The sequence below is a fragment of the Gigantopelta aegis genome, chromosome 4 (assembly GCF_016097555.1).
Source record: "Gigantopelta aegis isolate Gae_Host chromosome 4, Gae_host_genome, whole genome shotgun sequence".
NCBI lineage: Eukaryota > Metazoa > Mollusca > Gastropoda > Neomphalida > Peltospiridae > Gigantopelta > Gigantopelta aegis.
This window is the reverse complement of record NC_054702.1, coordinates 35,736,586-35,759,799: the sequence shown is the minus strand read 5'-3', so window position 1 is coordinate 35,759,799 and position 23,214 is coordinate 35,736,586. Positions and strand designations below refer to the sequence as shown.

Below are 23,214 nucleotides of genomic sequence, written 5' to 3'. Positions count from 1 at the left end.
CCCATGCAAATACGCAAACTCACATGAGCCCATGCAAATACGCAAACTCACATGAGCCCATGCAAATACGCAAACTCACATGAGCCCATACAAATACGCAAACTCACATGAGCCCATGCAAATACGCAAACTCACATGAGTTCATGCAAATACGCAAACTCACATGAACTCATGCAAATATGCAAGCTCATATGAGTCCATGCAAATACGCAAACTCACATGAGCCCATGAAAATACCGGTGCACAAACTTGAAGCCATAAGCAGTGCCAAGAACCAAAGTAGGTCGATCTGCATGTAGCCTGGTTGGTCTTCTCCAGGAAAAGACAAGCAATGCATATTCTGTGATGTGTCAAATCTTTTAAGTTATTTTTTTAATGGTAAATTTATGACTACAGTTAGTTTGTTTTGTTTAATATAACACCATTAGAGAACATTGATTTATTAAACATAAGCTACTGGATGTTAAACATTTGTCCATTGTGACAAGTAGTCAACATAAACCCACTACATTTTTCCATTGGCAGCAAGGAATTTTTTATATGCATTTTCCACCAAAAAGGACAGCACATACCACAAGCTTTTTTATACCGGTCATGGGGCACAAATTCAACCTCTCCTTTCTCTTATTGCATTTACATGTATCTAATTTTCTGGAAATAATCATGTGTGTTTTTCTAAAACAGTCTTGGGACATAGAAGTACATGTATAACATTTTCTATTGATAAAGTTCCTTAAAACCTTCACATATGGCTTTGTGCTTTTGTTTCTATTCAACACAAGCAACTTTAAGACCATTTGCAAGACTCAAACGCTTTTAAGTCTAATTAAAAACTATATTTCAAAGATTAGAATGGAATCGAAAAAATAATAGCTGCTGGAAGTGGGCCGAGGGGCAGAGAAGCAATGCCTCCAAAATCTAATGTTTATGCATTGTCCCCTGCAAGTGGAAAACAAATTTATTATGATTATAATTGTGCCCCCCACCCCCACCCTCACCCAATTTCAGGCATCTCCCGACATTATGAAGAAGGATTTGTCAACTGCAAGCCCTGCACATGTTGTTCTTCAATTTTGTGCAGGATTGGCAATATTCTCATTCAGAGTAACAAAAACAGCTAGCAGCTACAATGTAGTGTTTCTTAAAAAATTTGGAAATTGTGCCTATAAGTATACATCATGTTTTTAAGTGTACATATGAATAGTTAATTTCCAAAACATTATAATACCATAACAGCATTATGTCATTTTCAGGCCTCACGCGAGGTCAAAATCATAGAGTGAAGTCACTTCTCTCTCAAACTTTTGAGAGGGAGAAGTTTTTAACTGGAGGGAAGACTTGAATTTATAATCTAAAAAAATTAAATATGCCAAAAGAAGTTATATTAACCCAATACAGTCAAACAGTCTTAAGCAGCCACACAAAGGAATATATAGACAAATTAAGGTGACTGCTTAAGACAACTGGCTGCTGAAATCAGGTGCAACTTTTAGTCTGTAATTTTTTTCTTTTCTTTTTTACCGTCTTTACTGCTAATTGATGGATGTGTGTTCTAGAGTTTTTAAAAAAAGTCACCTTTCCACATGTCACCTTCTTCTAAAATAATGAAATATAAGTGAAAATCACTAATTTAACCATTTTATTTGTAATTCCTTCTTTAACAAGTTTTGTCTTCTCTTTTCCTTTAATTGCTACTCCATACAGAGTATTGTCCTAGTAGATTAATCTACCACTGCAAGCTTCAAATACCCAGAGGTAATTAAATGCACTCCACAAGGTGTGAAGATTTGCTGCACTTTGTCACTGTTGTTTAAAATAAAAAATTTTTTATAGAATTTACAGTGGCCACTTAGCACAGGCATTTTAGTGACTTGGGATCCAGTTTAGGTGGCCGATGGGTGTGTCAGACAAGTGCCAAATTATTTAGAGTGCATTTACATTAAAAAAGAAGACCGCTGAATACAGGTGGTCACTAGGACAGGTTTGCCTGTATTATTTTGTAATTTGGACATCTTTGTTTGTATGCTCAATGTATATGATTATGAGAAAGTCTGAGTGAAACTAGTTAATCCCTCCCCACATTTTTTTTTTTTTTACAAGGTCTGCTGCTCCAAATATATTTTTTTTCAATGTATTTTCTGGTGGAGCATGAACCAAACTTCCTAAAAAAAACAATTGCTCACCAGTCTAGATCCTCACCCTTGTATAATTACCAGCATACACGCCTGACAATCAGCAGCACATATAGGCCTAGTTTTAGTGCCAGATACGGGTGTTGTCTGAGCTAGACCACCTGATTTTGTGACGGCAGTGTCGCTTCAAACTCTCAGAAACTTAACACTTAATTAGTATCTATGAATAGGTGTTCCTAAGTTCTTCATCATTCATCCTTGATTGTGTACAAAGGAAGTAGTCACTATTTTTAAAAGGCAACACCGATTTCGCCTTACAGTGACTGGCACGGCGAAGCGAAGGTGGAGTTTTGGCTCACTTCTCCCTCTCACGTGAGCCTTGGTCTTGCTTGTTGTACATCGGGTTGAATATATCACTCAAAGCACAATTTTAACATCATGTTCGAAGTGCATAGATCACATTAGATCACTTTATTGTTGAGAGTTATACTAAAACCAGTATACCTTCATTACTAATAGGCATATATCTCATTTTAGAAATGAACTCTTCATATGTTTTTTGTTTGTTTTTAAAATGGTTTCATCTGTGATAAATTGTGTAGTTCTTCCATTCTGCAGCTCCACACTCATCTGACCATAATATTTAATTTAATATACTTACATTTGTCAGCCACGTAATAGCTGTTGTGATTTCCATGTTGGGGTGTCTAACATTCCTTCATTATCAACCATGACACCTGATTTTTTTTTCTTCACATTTACCTGTAGTTCAAATTATAATGTAATTCAACACGGATGTAGTCAAACCAGAAATATTGTTACCAAATATCATTTGTTTATATACACCAACCTCGCCATATCCTTCTTGGGATTGGTGTTGCAGTTGTTATAGTAATAGTTATTGGTGTTGTTGTAGTACTTGGGGTTGTAGTGGGTGAAATGCCTGGAAACAGAAAAACACATACTATAGGTATCAAATGATAAAATGGCATAGGCACTAAATCAGCAATATATCATTGTTGTTTACTTTTGCAAGAATGTTGAAGTGTGATTTGACTTGTCTCATTGAAATACTTCAAGAGAATTGCTTTTTTTCTTTTTAAATGAAAGTGTATGATTTATGTTACTAAATTCAACTTGGATAAAGAATACATGTTTAGCATCACAAGGAATTAGACGTTTCAATAATATTTTTCTTTTTACCAAACCTCTTATTAAGCACTAACTTTGATTATTTTGTAAAAAAAAAAAAATAGAAAGAAAAAAAAAGTCAGAGCCAAAAAAAAAACCTGCAAAGAAAAATAAACAACATATAAGCCCCCACCCCCACCCCCAAATGACAGCACGCAGTACCTGAACAGAGACCACAACTCCATGCACACAGTCGACGCTCATGAACTTGTAATCTATGACACTTGTTTAATTTACGTATTTTAGCACAAAAATACCAATAGCGGGCGGAATCAGTACATGGTCCTGAAATTAAATATAGAATAACAAATCTCCATACTTTTTATGTTCACATGTTCATGTTCATAGTCGTTAGAAATGGGATGCAGATGGGCAAAGAATATTTGCCTTCAGTAAGTGTTAGAATGTCATTTTATGCTATTAATATGTATCATGAAATAACAGAAAAGTAAGTAAAAGCAATCACATACATACAAGGTAGTAGCCAGCAGCTAGCACTTGATCCACAACAAGCAATAAAAAAACCCTGCACTAAATAATTCAGTCTTTGCCATGAAAAAAGCTCATTTCCCAAACAATATGTCAAGATCATCATCACCCTGTATAATATGCCTACCAATTTTGACATGTACAAGAACCAGCCTCAATGGTGCAGTAGTTAAGCCATCGGACATAAGACTAGTAGGTACTGGGTTCACTTCCTGGTACCGGCACTCACACAGAGCGAGTTTAACAAATCAGTGGGTAGGTGTAAGGCCACTACACCGACTTCTCTTTCATTAACCACTGATTAACTGATAATTTACCCTTCAGATTTCACAGAAATGACTGTTTCCAGTACCATGTCGGTAAAATGACGGAACCGAAAAAAAAGATTTCCCAGCCATGATTATTATACGAGTACGACTATTCAACAAAAATAATATGTATATGTAATTATTTTTAAAAACCAGTTTCCGATGGGTTCCCATGATCACAAGGCAAAGCAACCGAAGAAGTGTTTCCCATATGGTCTGCTCTGTCCTTGACAGACAACACAGATTGCCAGGACAGTGTGCTTGAACCATATACACATGAAAATAATTTGAAATGAATGAATGAACAGGTAGAAGTGCAAGAGCTATCAGAGCAATGAAAAATGTGGTCTGATCGAAGCCCCTCAATACTGACTTTAATTTGTGTCTACTGTTTACTCCACAGGGCTTCTAAAATTGTTACAAAAATCCACTAGCCATGGGATCAGTGATTTAACGTTTTTACTAGTCATGATAAAAAAAATTCACTGGCTCTATTATAAATAAATACTATTTTACTAATAGTAATAATTGGATATGTCACTTAAAGGAGATAGAGCTTAAAAACCCTTAGATCTGAAAAGGGGGGGGGGGGGGGGGGGGGGAGACAGGATATTCATATTTACAAAATAGACTTAAATGCAGCATTTGACAAGGTGTTTTTCACTAGCCATCCGCCATGGAGATAGTAGTTATTTACTAGCCAAACACTGGATATCACTAGCCATGGGAGTGGGGCTACCATAATCTAGAAGTCCTGCTCCAGTAAATTTAAATTTATTTTCAGTGAGTCATCAGAAGCCGAGGTTAAGGGTGGCATATATGACAGTTTTTCAATCTGTCAATTATGTATTTTGTCGATCCCCATTAAAAGGTGAATTAACATAAAAATTACCCCCCCCCCCCCCCCCCCCCCCCCCCACCCTCTCCCCCCACTAGTTATTGGCATCTTCTGACGCTTATGTTCAGATATAAATCACTTGATTTTTTTATGACTGGAAGGCAAGGACAACTCCTGCAATGACCACCAATATTTTACATGACCGGTACATTTTTCACAATGGTATATTCCACATTGTTCAAATCTACCACTTCAGTTCAGCATCAGTTGGTACATATGTGTTGTTAATTAACATATATATATCTGTGGATACTAACCTTGCCATATAATAATTGGTGCTGGTCTCCTGGTAGTTGTAGTTGTTGTGGGTGATGGGCCTGGAAACACAATATTATTATGTAGTAATGTAACATCAAACATTATAGTAAGATTTTGTGTAATAAATGCATCATATTGTTTTTGCTTTGAAAATATTAATCCAAATTACTTTTTCTGGTTTCATAGTTCATCAGGCAATCTGAAAGAAAAAACTGTTACAGTAACCATAATCACTCAACTTAACTCTGCACAAAGCAGCACAAGGTCATGACTTCTACCAAAATAAAAAGTATTTTTATTTCCAAAAAAAAAAAAAAAGTGAAAAGAAAAAGAAAATGTACCCCATTATTCAGCTCTAATTTGTTCAATGTAAATACTGTAGATCCTAAAATTAATGCAATCATAATATTAATGCAAAAAATGTGAGTTTGTGTTATTGGCATTAATAAAGGTTATTACCAGAGTGTTTTTCGGTATCGTCAATATCATATATTAAGAATAAAAATAGTATTATGCGATCCTCTAGCTACCAGGTAGGTATTTACGGTGATAGTAGTGCTAAGATAGCTTCATGGACGGGGCCCAGTTGTCCTGGACAGACATTCCAAATAGATGAGAAATGTTCCAAGGATAGCAATCATCAACCTTAATTTGACATTTAAACTTAATGCAGCTGAACTATCGATTTGTTGATAGGTGGCGAGTTTACTGGAAATGTGTTTAGTACTTGAAAAACATTCTGGTAACATGTAGAATTTCTTTGATTTGACTTTTCAATGACATGGCTAACAATGTAATTATTTTTTTAAATAAAACACAATACCTGTACAGAGGCCACAACTCCAGGCACACAGTCGACGCTCGTGTCGTGGTATTTTACGACACTTCTTTGTTTTGAGAACATGAGCACAATAATGCCAAAAGCGGGGTACATCTGTGCATGGTCCTGATAATAAACACAAAACAACAAATCACAATATCTTATTATTTATATTTTTTGTTACATGCATACTTGTTAAAATATTTATTTTTCAGAAACGAGATATCAAGTGTTATATACAACATACTTTTATTTTCTCAAGGAATACAAATTAAATGCACATACTATGGTTAGAAAGAAATGCAAGTATTAATTTACTTTTCATTAGTTATATTTTAAATTATTCAGTTTGAATGTCATTAGTTTTGGTGTTTATTTAAAAAATGTCGTAAACATTTTACGCCCATTTTGACAAACTATAATAATATTCAATTAATTTTACAATGAATTTTTTTTTTTTAAATCAAGGTTAAAGACCAAACAAATTCAAAGACTTTTACCTGCCATTTTCAAAGACTTTTACCTGCCAAAGACTTTTACCTGCCATTTTCAAAGACTTTTACACAGCGGTCAAAGACAATAGAATGCGATACAAATACCAATTAAATCAGTTAGTTTACGTTGCTGTCCATGGCAAAAAATTGAGCTTTTTTACATGCAACATGACAGATTAAACCTTGTAACTGGAAAATATCAAATGCATGCAGCTGTAAAAAATATCATCATTGCTTTGGCTATGGTTTGTGAGAATTTAAAGACTTTTAAAGACTTTTATTACAATTCAAAGACTTTTAAAGACCTAAAAAAAAAAATTCAAATTCAAAAACTTTCAAGGAATTTAAATACCGCTATGAACCCAGTTAATTAAAAACTTTTTTTTCTTTTGCTGTTCAGTATAGTTTCATATACTACAGCCTTTTTTCATTCTGGTGTTTATAATATGGGTTCAAAATGCAATATGTGAATTAAAAAAAAATTAAAAATTAACTACCATCAGCAATTTTAAGTACTGTTTTATAGTACATGTATATCAATGCTCTTGTGACTTCCAAGCATTCATAGGTTCAGAAAGGAGCAAGACTCTCCATTTAGTGATTTGCCAGTAATTATGGAAACCTAACAAGACATAAATCAGTTTTACAGACACTGTATGTAAATTGCAATATGAGCACCACGTTTTTTGACAATTTTCACTGAAGTTGTCAAAAATCCATAGAGAGTAATGGGTGACATATCAAAGTTACAGTCCCTATACTTTTTATACAATTCCATATTCAGTGGTGTTATCGTTTTTTCATGGGCCACCCGATATATTAAAATAAATTTGGTTTTCAACCGAAGTCAATTAATGCATTATTTTCAGAGGTAGAGGCCAGTGTCCCATCACTCCCCACCCCCCCACCCCCAACAACCAATGTCTATATCAAATTAATGTCATCTGTTGGGATACCAACCTGTCCATGTGCCATGTGGTTTTCGCGTCGATATAGGATCTGAAAATGATAAATTATGCACTCTTTTTAGTGTTACTCATTACAATTATTACATTTATTTATTATTATTTAAACAAGCCTGTTATGTTACAATGGACATGTAGTATTGCAGATATTTAACTTTAGCTTTATTAAAACATTTAAATTATCTGTTTCTGTTATTAAAATTTGTAACAAAATGTTATTATAAAACAAATGTTTATTTAAAAAAAAAAAAAAAAACCCACCATGCACCAATTCAATTTAGTTCAATTTATTGCATAAAACCAAACAAACTGGTGTCAGCAAACAAATAAAAAAAAAACCCACACAACATCAATAACAACAACAAAAATTCAAAAGAATAGAACTTTGGATTTTAAAAATGATCTGTTAATAAGTGAATAGAATAAACAATTATAGCAATATTCAAATAGTGTAATATATAATATGCATCTGCATGATTTCAACCTACTCCGTTTGCATATACTGCCGTCTTGGTAATAACGTGGGATACAATGACACGTTCCACCATCGCAGTCTGCATTCATATCAGCACATTCACCAGGTGGGGAGCACGGATCTCCCAAAGCTATTTCTGAAAACAATTAGTCCAAGGATCATAACCAGGCATACATGTATGTAGCACAGACACATTTTAAAAGTAAACAAGCCAACATGTTTTTTAATTGTGCTGAAACAAAATATGTTAGAAACCTCATCCTGCATGTTCTCTTTGAACAGGTATCTACAGTGCTGGTTCGCCCCCTCCACCCCCACCCCCACAAAAAAACGTTGGGAGAAACATACTGTAATATCTGCCTAACAAGAAAATAGCATACATAAGACAGAAGAAGTTTGTTTTGTTTAACGACACCACTGGAGCACATTGATTAATTAATCATCGGCTATTGTATGTCAAACATTTGGTAATTCTGACATATTGTAGTCATCAGAGGAAACCCGCTACATTTTTCCTAATGCAGCAAGGGATATTTTATATGCACAATCCCACATACCATTGCCTTTGATATATCAGTCGTGGTGCACTGGCTGGAATGAGAAATAGTTCAATGGGCCCACCGACAGGGATCAATCCCAAACTGACCACACATCAATTAAGCGAGCGCTTTACCACTAGGCTACGTCCCGCCCCACATAAGACAGAGACCGAGACTCGTAGACTGGCAGACAGACAAAGACAGAAATAATACAGACAGAGAAAAACACGTAGTCTGAGAGACAGACTGATTAAGGCAAAGAGGAAGAACGAAAGTGAGGGAATGTCAAATAGAATACAACACCACTATAGAGCATATTGACTAATTAATCATCAGCTCAAACATTTGGTAATTCGGACTCGAAGTCATCAGAGGAAACCTGCTACATTTTTCCTAATGCAGAAAGGGATCTTTTATATGCACTTTCCCACAGACAGGATGGCACATACCATGGCCTTTGATATACCAGTCGTGGTGCACTGGCTGGAACAAGATATAGCCCAATTAATGGGCCCACCGACGGGAAAATCTGAGAGTACTGCTAAAGCAATACAGGTCCCTATGGGGCCCAACAAATTTTCACATCAAGAGCCATATAGCTCTGTGAAAAATGGGTAAATCTCCATGAAATTAAACTTGATTTGTAGCTCTACAGGATAAAGCTATATACAATATTTCAGCTCACTATCTTGAGGTATTGCTCCGAAAAAGAAGAACGGAAAACAAATTTTCATATCCAATAAGTTTAAGGGTCATAACTCTGTAAAATTAGTAAATTGCCATGAAGGTAAAACTTGATCTGTAATAAAACATGATAAAGCTATACACAACATTTAGCTGCCAAAAACAAGTCTGGAAAAACTAATTTCTTATTTCCTAAGTTAAAGGGCCATAACTGTCAAAATTGAATAAGGGGCCATTAATGTCAAACTTGATCTTAAACAGTATATGATAAGGCTATACACAAAAAACTATGTGGTATAGACAAACGGACAGATAAACACAGACAGACAGAGACAGACAGACAGACAGACAGACGGACATAGATGAAACCTATAGTCCTCTCCGGTTGGACCGGTAGAGGACTAGTAACTGGCCCTTCTTCACATTTGTAAGAACATTAAAAAAGATAGAGACAAACATACATGTTATAAAGAGAAAACCCTACAGTCATGCTTTGAATCAAACTTACTTCGTTCGCATTCATCACCGTCTTGATAATAGTCTGGTAAACACTGGCATATGTCACTGCAATTTGCATTTGTGTCAAGACACACGCCAGGTGGGGAACAAGGATCTCCCAAAGCTACTTCTGGAAGAAATCATAATTATTATTATTATATAGTAATTAACAATGCATATGTTTAGAGTTAAAAAATTTAATTCATTTGTTTGTTATAAATGTGTTGCTATTTTTTGGTGTAGTGTTTAGCTTTTTTTGTATTTTGTACTTAAAAACTCAAAATGCATACATATTACAGTTCACCAATCTGTGTAAGATTAATGAAAAGACAACTGTTATATAGGATGGTAGACATCATGTCCCAACTGTTATGTATTGTAAACCTGGCTGTTTATAGGCCAGTAACAGTATTTCGTAATTTCTTTCAAAGTTTGATACATATATTTTTTTCAGCATGTGCACTAGAATTTTATTACCAAAAAAGTATATGTACCAGCCATATTTGATCTGATGTTTTGAACACTTTTAAAATTTATTACGACAGCTACAACACCTATCATAAACTATATCTTTATTAGTGAGTATCCTCTACTTTTATTCTGTTTACATGTGACAATAAAGTAATTTTCACAGACAGAGGGAGAGGGAAGGAGAGAGAGAGAGAGAGAGAGAGAGAGAGAGAGAGAGAGAGAGAGAGAGAGAGAGAGAGAGAGAGTCTCACACACACAACACACACACACACACACACACACACACACAAAGAAAGAAAAAGAGCAGAGATGTAGGTGTGGACAGAGGCACTGATATAAGATGATACAACCTATATTTTTGTTCAGAATACAACTTACTTCGCACACAAACTTTGTCATCCCGATAGTAGTTTGAACGACACACGCAATAGTCAGCGCACTTAGCATTCGGATCAATGCACACAGCAGGTGGAATACATGGATATCCCAAAGATATTTCTGAAAAACAAAAACAAGTTTGTTTTGTCTACTGACACCACTAGAGCACATTGATTAATAACTGACTATTGAATGTCAAACATCTGGTAATTCTGACTCGTAGTCATCAGAGGAAACCCGCCACATTTTTCCATTAGCAGCAAGGGATCTTTTATATGCACTTTACCACAGACCAGAAAGCATATACCATGGCCTTTGACCATATGTGGTGCACTGTATTTGGAATGAGAAACAAAACCAATCAGATGAATGGATCAACCGAGATGGTTCGATTCTGTGATGCAAGCCCCTCAACCGACCTGAAAAACAAAGTATAGCCCCCAAAAAGATACATTATTTATCATAGGCATCAAAAGAAGGGCTGGCATGGGCATGGGGTGCACAGCACCCCCAAATCAGAAGCTGAGGTGGTTTGAATATGCAATACCTCCCTCCCCATCCACATTTGAGAGATATGAATTATACTGATATCCAGTTGCTGGTATCTTCTGATGCCTATGCCCATTAAACTATTTGTTTGTTTTGTTTGATGACACCACTAGAGCACACTGACTTATTAATCATCAGCTACTGGAAGTCAAACATTTGGTAATTCTGACATAGTCTTAGAGAGGAAACCTCTTTTATATGCACCATCCCAGATACGATAGCACATACCACGACCTTTACAATATACCAGTCATGGTGCACTGGCTAGAGCAAGAAATAGCCCAATAGGCCCACTGATGGGGATCGATCCAAAACCGGCTGTGCATCAAGCAAGCGCTTTACCACTGGGCTACGTCCAGCCCTCCCTATGTCCATTAAATACATGTTCAGGAGGTTGGGTACTCTAGGTTTAGTGCACCATGCACGCTAAATAAATGTGGCATGTTTCATAGGATTAAATGAAAAACAGACAAATTATTCAGGAGTTCTTGGCATCATGAACATGTCAAGTGTGATTTATGATATTACACACTGATATCATACATATTTTGAGACTGATTTTATGACATGTCATTGGCTGCTCCATGGCGATGACCTGAATATTCACTAAAACAAAATGACAAATAGAACACATGAAACACAAGTTACCTGTGAAAACACAGAGACTGTATATAGGTGTAGTTGAAAAAGTTGTTTACATTTCAATTAAAGTGATTGTCCCGAGTTTGTAAGCATGATATTGCAAGATGTTTCCAACTAACAAAGTCAACTTTTTGGCGACTACAATTACATATTAAATTCATTTACCTGTTTAGAATACATGTACCAGTGTCTGTATACATGTATATCCAATGTCTTACTGTTGTGGGAAATTTAGTTGCTCTTAAAATATTCTAAAACTAAATTGTCATCATTAAAAATACCTCTATCCTCTACCGTACATGTATAGGAGAACAGTGTGAATGAAATAACAAGACAAAATTAAAATCAGTTATTGGGTCTCTGTAAAGCTATAATTTACACGTATACATTAAGTCTTATGAATGAATAAATGATATCAGTATAAAAATTCTACATTTATAACACAGGAGAACAGAAAAACAAATTCATTTTTAAAATTGCATGTACCTATATAGTACAGAAGCATGAAATCATGTGCGTATAACATGGGAGGGGGTCAGGGGTTCAAATGCCACCCCTACCCTTCCTCTGTGCTGGAGAAAATCTTCACATTCGGTCAAAAACAATAGAGAAATTCTGGCAAAATGTAATCCATGTGAAAATACATAGTGATTCATTTGGAACCATATACAGGGGTTGAAATTTAATTTTTTTACCACTATCCCAAAGGAATAGTGAATTTTAAAAAACATTATTCAGTCTTAAAATGTACTATATATAGATATCCCTTCAATTATTAATGTACCACTAGTTTTCCTGACTGTGCTACATTGCCCTGTACAACATGTATACCAGTCTATGCTGGAATTACAAACGAACTCACTCCAAACATTAGTCTCGATCAAAAAGACGTTTATTTTGTACCGGTAAGTGCATGAGAAAAGTCTTAGTAGCGCAATGATTTGTTCTGCAGAAAAATGTAGCTGAAGAAAAAGCGTAAGCAGAATAGTCGCAGGTGATTTTCAGTATTCCGTGCTTTATTTTCACTTTCTTGACGGAATATTGGAAGAATTGTTTTACTATTCTGTTTCGAAATTTACTATTTGCGGAATAGCGGAAAAGCGTAAAATTCGACCCCTGATATATATTACAGTTTGGTAGTAACGTAAAGATAAATAAACATTGTTATCCAGATTCTAACATTTTCATTTTTAATTTGGGCAAAAATTATCCTGTCTCTCTGCAAAAATTGGATCCCATACACCTCAATGTAGATGCATGAAATATCCATAACTGTTCTCGATCAGCAGACAAATTATTTGAGAAGTCTACGTTTGTTATTAAATCCAACTTACTAATTTTGCACTCGTCACCATCTTGATAGAACTGTAGCTGACAGGTGCAGGTTCCAGTGCAGTCGGCATTAGGATCTAGGCACATGACTGGTGAGGTGCAAATCTCCCCCAGAGATACTTCTGAAAGTGAGAGACAAATAATGATGCATAAACAATTTGTTTTCTTTTTTTAAAACCCCAACATGTACCCAGGGAACATTTTGTTCGGTATGCATTGCGATTCGCGACACAAGTTTCAGAGATCACTGCACAATTTTAACCTTCGGTTGCTAATCAATTTTCAATTGACTAAAAATTTCGCCAATTAAGATTTTGAAAACACCATCCCCTTTTTGTCTTCTTTTTCTTTTCTCGTTAAATTATATCATATATACTATTCCCTGTTTTCGCTTTCGAAATTTAATCTTAAAATTCAATTCAGGATTGTCTATTATTTCTTTTATGTTCATCTGGGTTTAAATAAAAACAAGAATTCCGTCAAATTAACCTTCTGACTATTGCAGGAGAGATTTTTCATATTGGGGTGTCGTTAAACATTCATTCATTCATCATGCCAGTTGACATACTGTACACTTTATACAGTGCATTCCTCAATTCATATTTCCTGACATTTTGCATACGGCACTCACAGGAAGTGATAACAGAACACAAGAAATAGATTAATTCAGAGTATGGCAGCTTTAATTTTTTGTTTTTCAATGGAAAATACCTAGGAATTTTGAGTGATGTTTGGCAAGTATTTTGGCTAGTCAACAATCGCAGAACGTCAAAGTCATTTTGAGGAATCACCAAATATTGGGATATCAATCATAATTTGTTTTTAAACTAATTCTGGTCAGAAAAACACAGTTATTGCCAGAATTTCTAGATTTTGTTTTGCCTAATTTTAACTGTATATTCAGTGTTCATCTCAAAACAATTTTTAATTCTTTTCACAAGCATTGTGATGAACATCCATAGGAAAAACTATTAAACAAGTTTCATCAATCTAGGACTTAGTCTGTGTGAACTGGAGCTGAACGCAAGTCTTGAATTATGTGCAGCTAAATGCAAAAGTATTTTAATTTAAAATGTTTTTACATGCTCTGTGATGAACATCCATAGGTGCAACCACGTTTTACTGATGTAGGACTTATATTCTGTGAGGAACGGATCTAAATATGAAACTTTAATGTTGAGCAAAAGACAAATATATTTTAATTAAAAGATTAATTATTTGAATATTTTTTTTCCAAATACATTGTGATGGACATCCGTAGGAACAACTATAAAACAAGTTTCATCGATCTATGACTTAACTTTAACTTTAAACTAAATGCAAAAGAATTTTAATTCAAAATGTTTAATTAATTTTTAATTTCTTAAAATGCACTGAGATGACTATCCATAGGTGCAACTATAAACCAAGTTTAATTGATGTAGAACTTATGGTTTGTGAGAGAGAGAGAGAGAGAGAGAGAGAGAGAGAGAGAGAGAGAGAGAGAGAGAGAGAGAGAGAGAGAGAGAGAGAGAGAGAGAAAGAGTGAGTTACGGGTTACAGAGAGGGAGAGAGGATGGAGGAGGGCAGGGAAAGACGGAGACAGAGAGACACAGAGAACAGAGATATATATTGAGAGGAAAACCTCATATTTATGCTTTAAATCACACTTACTCAGTTCGCACACATTGCCATCTTGATAGAATCCCTCATCATCACACTCACATGTTCCAGCACATGTTGCATTGGGGTCCCTGCACTGAGCAGGTGGAGTGCATGGTTTTCCCAAATCTATTTCTGGAAGAAAAGGCCAAATAATGATTGTCATGACAGTAGTATATCACGTCATCTGTGTGATGACATCATAATGGAAGGAAAACGCCGGTTGGAAAAAAACGCTATGTGATACATCCAAACGGAATAAAAACATATGCTTCTGTAATACCAACGTATGTTCTTGCTTCATCATAACAATGATGTACTAAAGTTTATTTCAAAATTTGTCTATATTTCCTCCGTTTTGAAAATATGTCTAACAAAACCATATTAAAAGCAGTTAACATTGGAATAAAATTTAGAAACATAAAATAGTTTAAAGCATGCCGTTAAAGTAATGTCATAACACAAACATTTCTTTCCCTTCAATTTTTACCATTATGAATATATGTCAGTGTTAATAAATTAAGCATGGTTTCTTAGTTTATAGACATGTACAAAAGAGAGTTAATAGTTACAGCTTGTTTCGTTTAACAACACCACTAGAGCACATTGATTTATTAATCATCGGCTATTGGCTGTCAAACATTTGGTAATTTTGACATATAGTCTTTGATATGAAACCTGCTACATTTTTCCATTAGTAGCAATGGAACTTTTATATGCACCATCCCACATGCAGGATAGCACATACAACAGCCTTTGATATGCTAGTTGTGGTGCACTGGCTGAAAAAAAAAAATAGCCCAATGGGCCCTCGACGGGGATTGATCCTAGTCTGACCATGGTTTACTACTGGGCTACATCCCGCCACTGAGAATCATAAAGAGGTGATGTACTAAAAGGACCAACAGATATGCACTGAATCCAACTTACTTCGTATACATGCATCGGCATCTTGATAGTACTCTGGCACACACACACATATCCCATCAGAGCAATTTGAATGAGGGCCCATACAGGTATAAGAATAGATACATTCCTTTCCCAACGGTATTTCTGAAAACAATAGTCAAAACTCACAATCCTGCATATTTTGTTACATATATTTTCATTTTCTATTTTCTATCATTTGCAATAATTTATATTTTAAAAAAACCTTCCTATTCTATTAGGCCTCAGATTACAGTTATCTTCCCATTTGGTTGTCCAAAATCTGGAAATTTGTCCGCGCAAGTAGTCTGCTGTTTAACTGTGATTATTTCATGGCAGACAGCTATGAATTAGTAACTATTTGACTGAAGTGACAGGGGAGAGCATGTAGTTTGTAAACATGTGTAACTTGTTGACACTGAAGACTTGTTTGTGGTAATTCCAGCCCATGCAAAAGTAGTTCTTTTTGTGTAAAATGGGTGTATTCCGGCCAGGTTTAGTAGGTGTGTTTGTTTAAACCAATACGCTGGGAAAAAGAGCTGGACAACAGGGGTTGTCCTTTTCAGGGTATGTGTCATACAAAATCCACGGGCCTGCTGATATTAATAAAAATGTTATAGCCACTAAGGCTATATAGAAACATATAGCAAAATTAATTGTGGTCTGTGGTCATCTGGACATCAACCGATCTTGATCATTTGGCATGTGGGTCTTACAAGGTCAAATTTGATTTTACGCGGCTATATGCATATACACAAAATTCACACTTATTGTATCATTATATAAACAAAATTTCAATTCTATATTATGTTTTGTATCAAACTGTATTTGTTTTTACCATACCAAATAACTGAATGTGACAAACTAAAGTATTGTCAGAAATAGAATAAAGCTGATTTTCGTCAATTATTTCTTTCATATTAAACTGACAAGTAAATATTTTGTAAATATTTACTTAATGATACTCTACCTAATTTACCATTTACTTGTTTGGGCTTTCACTGATGTATAAGGTGGTGTTTACTCTTGAAATTAAAACAAAGATGTCAGTAAAACAGGTGATTTGTGCACTTTATTGAAACAGACAAATTTTGATCAACATGTATCAATTTCATTGCTGTTGCAATATGTCAGGGTTTACCTATCCCTCTCCAAAACAAAATATTTGTAGACATTTCTAAGTAACTTTTGAGCAAAACTGTCAAGAACCATTCTGAGTGTGTGATCTATATATCGGTATTAAAGGTGCTATGTATAAGAAATGGTATGTATTAAAGGTGCTATGTATTAAAGGTGCTATCTCTATTTCTGACACGTATTACATGTACTTTAGCAGGGCACAATATTTCACGCGAACCACCGTTCTGTTTATTGCACAGTATATGCAACTGTTGGAACTTGTGACCGAAGACTCAGTATAGAGTCGAGCCAAAAGTTTTAAAGAAATGTGCACGGATCGCCAATGCGCCTGAATTATCTGCTGCTATTCTATCTCTAAAGGAATATATGTAGACATAATATTGGATTGCCTATAATTTTACAAAGGTTGAAAACGGTTTTAACGTAAACAAAAATGCAAAAATGTCACAAAATCTGAAAAATACTAACATTGCATAATGAGCTTTAAATAACAAACATTGGAACGTCACTGTAGTATAGAAGTACCAGCGATAAAGTGAAAGTAGCATTGCCACTGCAAAATATCGGTGTCAAATTGTGGTCTTTCTTTTTATGTTATTATAAGATTTATTTTTATTAATCTAATCATGCACCAATGAGTAGCCTGTTTTATAGTTCAGAGGAACTGGACATTTGTTGTTTGGGTTTTTTTTTTTTTTTTTAATCTGCTGTATACTAAATTTTACATATCAGTGACAAATGGTAGCCTTTATTTGTTATTTATAAAAGAAAATTATTAGTCTAATCATACACCAGGGAATGGGCATTTTTCCTCCAAATGTATCTATTTTGTTTCAGTACATGGGCTGATATTTAGTCCTTTTACAATAGTGTTAACTTCCGCAAGCTGCACAGAGGTTCTAGAATATGGTGGCCCGCTGTCCGAGGACAGTGGATTTTAGATTCGGGCAACTAAAAATTACTTGTTTGCGATTCCGATGGCAAGTGGTAAATAATAATAATAATAATAATAATTATAATAAATCCACAACGCTACGATCGTACGAAAACAAAAGAAACATCTACAAGTCACTTCTTCCGATTTGCAAGCATTAAAGAAACTGTTTTATAAAACGTTAAAAAGCTAAAAATTAGTATTTAAAATATAATTTCAATGTAACTTTGAGGTAACCGATCAGGTAATCCACAGGTTACGCAAATATAATTCACGTAACCGAACAATTGGTTACCTAGGTAAAAACCACGTGAACCAACTTCCGGTTACCTCAGATTTCGAAATATTGTCCCCTGCTTTAGGCTTACACTGGGTCACTATCATGTAAATTATGTCAATACAAACAGCAAACAACTTTTACAAGTTAAAGTTTGTTTTGTTTAACGACACCACTAGAGCACATTGATTTATTAATCATTGGCTATTGGATGTCAAAGATAGGATCATTTTGAACAACTTTTGCAAAGATTATATTTAGATATAACAATAACAGGCCAAACAAATACGGTATCTGTATGTCATATGTTCAAGGGCCATAACTCTGTCAACAATAGGCAAAACCCCATAAAACACAAACTTGATCATTAACTCTTCATAAAAAAAAATCTATAAAAAAAAAATTGTGACTTACAGATCAATTTCGACTATCATGAGGATTTAACTCTTTAACTTGTTTTCATTAGTGACTGGCAGCACTATTGTATTCTGTACCGGCCTCAGTGGCACTGTGGTTAAGCCATTGGACTACAAGCTGGTACGTACAGGGTTCATAGCCCGGTACCGGCTCCAACCCAGAGCGAGTTCTTAAGGGCTCAATGGGTAGGTGTAAGGCCACTACACCCTGTTCTCTCTCATTAACCACTAACCACTAACCAAGTAACAATTAACCCACTGTCCTGGACAGACAGCCCAGATAGCCGAGGTATGTGCCCAGGACAGCATGCTTGAACCTTAATTGGATATAAGTACGAAAATAAGTTGAAATGAAATGAATATATTCTGATTCTCACTTACTTGGTATGCAATCATCGCCATCTTGATAGTAGATATCCATACAGAGACAAAGTTCCCCGCACTCTGCATGTGGTTCGAGGCACACTGCATGTGGGAAGCAGGCATCTCCCAGTGCTATCTCTGGAGTTATACAACAGATACTTGCATTCAATATTTGTATATATGTAAATTAAAACTTGTTTTAATGCCTTTTATACAGGTACGATTTTGTTACAATTTAATAATTTGCCCACAAGGGAACTATTTCCACAAAAGAATGTTCCTGGTTATTGCGCAAGGGGACATGGGGTTGTGAGGTGAAAAGCCCCTAAGGTGCATTAATCCCACTGGTACCATTCTGTGGAAAAGCCAAGCTACACGAGGTACGTGGTTATTTATCAAACCATTCTTAATTTTGACCCACCACCTTCCCTCACTTCACCACCTTTAACCTATGGCAGTTTATATGATGTAAGTTTGTGATGTACATGTGCAGTGATGGTCATTTATGCATTGTTTTTAAACATGTTAATCTACACATGTATGTATGAATGTAACTATGTGTTTGCAATATTGTTTTATAACCATGTTATATTATGTCTGAAAGTAATAATATGTATATGCAATTTAGTTGTGGGTAGGCATTTGTTCTGAACCCCACCTAAGACCATTCTTTACTCATCACAAAAATTGGAGTATAAACACACATTTTGTATACTCTGTGTTACATATTTACATGTCATGTAACTCTGTCGTTTTGAATAAACGGCCTTTTCATTTACAATCCGCCTGTCTCATGTTTTGTTTTATCATTGGTCTTACAAGCTTACTCTCTTTAGGATCCTGTATAATTATGTTTTAATGTCAACAATACAGACAATTTCTTTTGTTGTCATTGTAAATCTACTCGGGAATCTGTTGGTTATTTCCAGGATGGCTGGCTGGCGGGCTGGGGGGCTGGAGGGCTGGGATGTGGGATGTGGGATTTTGGATTGGATTGGATTGGATTGGACTGGAGTAAAATGCCTCAAAATCTGATCCATTGTAAACCAGAATTACCTCAATACTGGGCATTTTTGATGTTTTTAAATCTCAGTACAGAACATAACCTATCTAAACTAGACACCCCTTAAAATCAGACATTTTTACTTTGGTTCCGAAGGTGTCTGATTTAGAGGGTTTTCACTGTATTACTCAATGTTCACTAAGGTAATGCCCGACTACAATTAAGTTACTTCGTCCATCAAACATAATATATTCAGTTGGTTTACTTGACAGATGTTTTTCCAAGTATCCCTAGCAAAATGTGAGTACAGTGTAGCCTCGATTTATTGCCCCCCGATTTAATGCCAACCCCGCCTACCACCAACTTCTTTTCATGTACCGTGTGTATATCTGTTTAATTCCCTCGATTTACTGCCACCCTCGCTATCCGCCATCCGCCAAAGTCCTTTTCGAACCGAATTCCATTTAGTCATTATAATCCCCTCGATAATACCACCAACAGTGTGGTCGGCAGTTAATCAGAGTGCATGATTTTACCAGTTGATTGGTGAAAATGTAACACCGATGACCACTGGTAGTAGACAGTCATTGTGCTTAGTGTTATTGAGTGGTATTAAGCAACAATGGCTTTGGGTAGCCGCGGTATTCATGCCCAATTAGCACTCGCAGAACAGGAACAAATGACAGTCTGATGATCACGTGACAAATAGGTGCATTCGATTCGTTCTTTCATTCATGGATTAATTACTCCAGGTCTTGTAATGATCTTTAGTTACCACTATGTGACGGCATTCGTTTGGTAAAACAAGCCTGGGACATTGCCAGTGCCACGACCATCAAAAACTGTTGGATTCATACAGAGGTTGTTCCAAGAGAGCCTCACGCAGAGTTGCTTGAAGCAGCAGCCAATGAAACGACAGCATTACGGGATTTCGTTGGTGACGTAACACAAAAGTTTGTTTTGTTTTTATTCACAATGAACTGCGAATGGACTTTGATGAGTTTGAGTTTGTCAATGTTGTTAAAGAGGTTGAAACATTTGCCAGTCTCAGTGACGAGTAGATTTTTGAAAGTGTCAAGAAGTGAAAGAGTCCGACACTGAACTGGAGCAGTCAGTGGCCATGCAGTTCCCGGGATGCCATTAATTTATGATTAAAACATAAACATTTGCATTTTGTAGAAGGGAATCAACATTCTGACTTGAGTTTATAAATACATAAAATATTTGATAATTTCTTACCTGGTTGGTATTTTTATTTTATTTTATTTTGTTACTGCCTGTTAGTTATATTTAAAACATGTCATTCTCTTGACATTTAGCAACTTCAAATAAAAATATATTGGTAGTAAACCCAAGGCACCCTCACTATACCGCCAAAATTTCACTGGTACATTAGTTGGCGTTAAATCGAGGTTATACTGTAGTATATTAGACAGATAGACAGACAGAAAAACAAACAAAGAGTGAAGACAGAGAGAGAGAGAGAGAGAGAGAGAGAGAGAGAGAGAGAGAGAGAGAGAGAGAGAGAGAGAGAGAGAGAGAGAGAGAGAGAGAGAGAGAGAGAGACAGAGAGACAGACAGACAGACAGAGTAGCAGAGACACAGAGAGAGAGAGAGAGAGAGAGAGAGAGAGAGAGAGAGAGAGAGAGAGAGAGAGAGAGAGAGAGAGAGAGAGAGAGAGAGAGAGAGAGAGAGAGAGATGGATAGCTAAATATACACAATGAGACAGAGAATAAGAGACAGATAATGTACATGTCGAGTGTTCAAGACATGAGTGTTAATTAAACACACAGAGTAAGAATAGGATAAGCAGACAGAGACACATGGGAGTTGTTTTAAAGAAAAATCCAAATGCATACTGTAAATCTCTATACATACCGGAAATCCCTGTACATACTGGAAACTTACTTTGCTTGCATACTCTGCCATCTTGGTAGTGGTCCTCCTGACAAACACATATCCCATCTGAGCAGACTGCATGAGGGTCAAGACACAGAGCAGGGGCTGGACATGGATATCCCACAGGTACTCCTGGAACAAACAATTAACATTATATCAAACAAAATGGACAAGACAAGCCCCCTACCGGCCTTGGTGCTGTCGTGGTTAAGCCATCGGACATAAGGTTGGTATAGGTACTGGGTTCGCAGCCCGGTGTCTGCTCCCACTCTGAGCGAATTTTAACAACTCAATGGGTAGGTGTAAGACCACTACACCCTCTTCTTTCTTACTAACCACTAACAACTAACCCACTGTCCTGGACAAGACAGCCCAGATAGCTGTGGTGTGTGCCAAGGACAGCATGCTTGAACCTTAATTGGATATTAGCACGAAAATAAGTTGAAATGAAATAAAATGAAGACAGGCCCGTGCAGACCACTAGAGGCTCAAAACATTAATTTTACTTCTCTTTGGTCCTACCATAGTATACAGAGTAAAACATTAATGTGCTTGTGCCCTCCACTATATCAGAAGCCCCCGCCCCACACCGCACCCATCCTCCCCACACTTCATATATTGTTCCCACAGGCCAGAAGATCATGCCTGTATTCTTTCTATATTTTTGTAGTATTTCAGAAACTGTATCTTGTTATCTTTTTTAAACATCTTAAATTATAACTGAGCTATAGATCTGACCCATTACACAAAGAAAGACTGATTGTTTTTTTAATTCAGGGATTATTTGTACATGTATGTCCTGAATGGCAAACATCACTTTGATGATTTGTTTTTATATTACTTAATTTGAATGTAATAAATGTTAAGTGTGTTATATGTGCCGACCCATTATTTACATGCTGGTTAATATTCACAAACGCAAGCCAACATGAATATGACCAATTTACTGTAAATCTTAAATGTAGTACTAGTATATTATAAGCATTTTGTGAGTATTGCTAAGCAATACATATCCCCAACCGGGTGCAACAATGTTTTGTATCTCCTACGTTCAAGGGCCATAACTCTGTCAAAAATGGGCAAATCGCTGTGGAAGTAAAATTTGATCTGTAACTGTACATCTTAAGGCTACACACAAAATTTCAGCTCAATATTTTGAGGAATTGTGAAAACAAAAGACAGAGATGAAACCTATAGTCCCCTCTGGTTGAACTAATAAACAAAGAACTTAATTTATATTCCAATAAAATATAATAAGAATTTTGCGATTCAGATAGACACAAATTTTGTGACGTACAAAAAACCCACAAAAACCTCCCACCAAATCAATAACAATCAATGCATGTGATTTTTATAGAACTGCTTATTCTGATAATAGTTAACATTAAATTGAGTTTTTCTCATTAAGCATGGTGCACGGTGATATACCACTCTGGAGACGTTGGCTAAACCAAACATGCACTTATATACTATTAACCACCTAAAAAATTT

General features: G+C 35.8%; 1 protein-coding gene across 8 annotated transcripts in view; it reads right to left on the bottom strand.

Moving 5' to 3' along the window:
- Window positions 1-23,214, bottom strand: part of LOC121370475 (zonadhesin-like) — a 109,901-nt gene that overhangs the window by 48,607 nt on the left and 38,080 nt on the right. For all 8 annotated transcript variants that reach the window (XM_041495725.1, XM_041495724.1, XM_041495731.1 and 5 more), the window contains exons 18-30: window positions 21,733-21,855; window positions 18,840-18,959; window positions 15,695-15,817; window positions 14,777-14,899; window positions 13,126-13,245; window positions 10,601-10,720; window positions 9,762-9,881; window positions 8,044-8,166; window positions 7,551-7,589; window positions 6,100-6,222; window positions 5,276-5,335; window positions 3,486-3,608; window positions 2,983-3,075 (exon numbers count right to left, since the gene is read on the bottom strand). In XM_041495725.1, coding sequence (XP_041351659.1) covers window positions 2,983-3,075; window positions 3,486-3,608; window positions 5,276-5,335; window positions 6,100-6,222; window positions 7,551-7,589; window positions 8,044-8,166; window positions 9,762-9,881; window positions 10,601-10,720; window positions 13,126-13,245; window positions 14,777-14,899; window positions 15,695-15,817; window positions 18,840-18,959; window positions 21,733-21,855 — 1,410 coding nt within the window. The remainder of the gene's footprint in view (window positions 1-2,982; window positions 3,076-3,485; window positions 3,609-5,275; window positions 5,336-6,099; window positions 6,223-7,550; window positions 7,590-8,043; window positions 8,167-9,761; window positions 9,882-10,600; window positions 10,721-13,125; window positions 13,246-14,776; window positions 14,900-15,694; window positions 15,818-18,839; window positions 18,960-21,732; window positions 21,856-23,214) is intronic.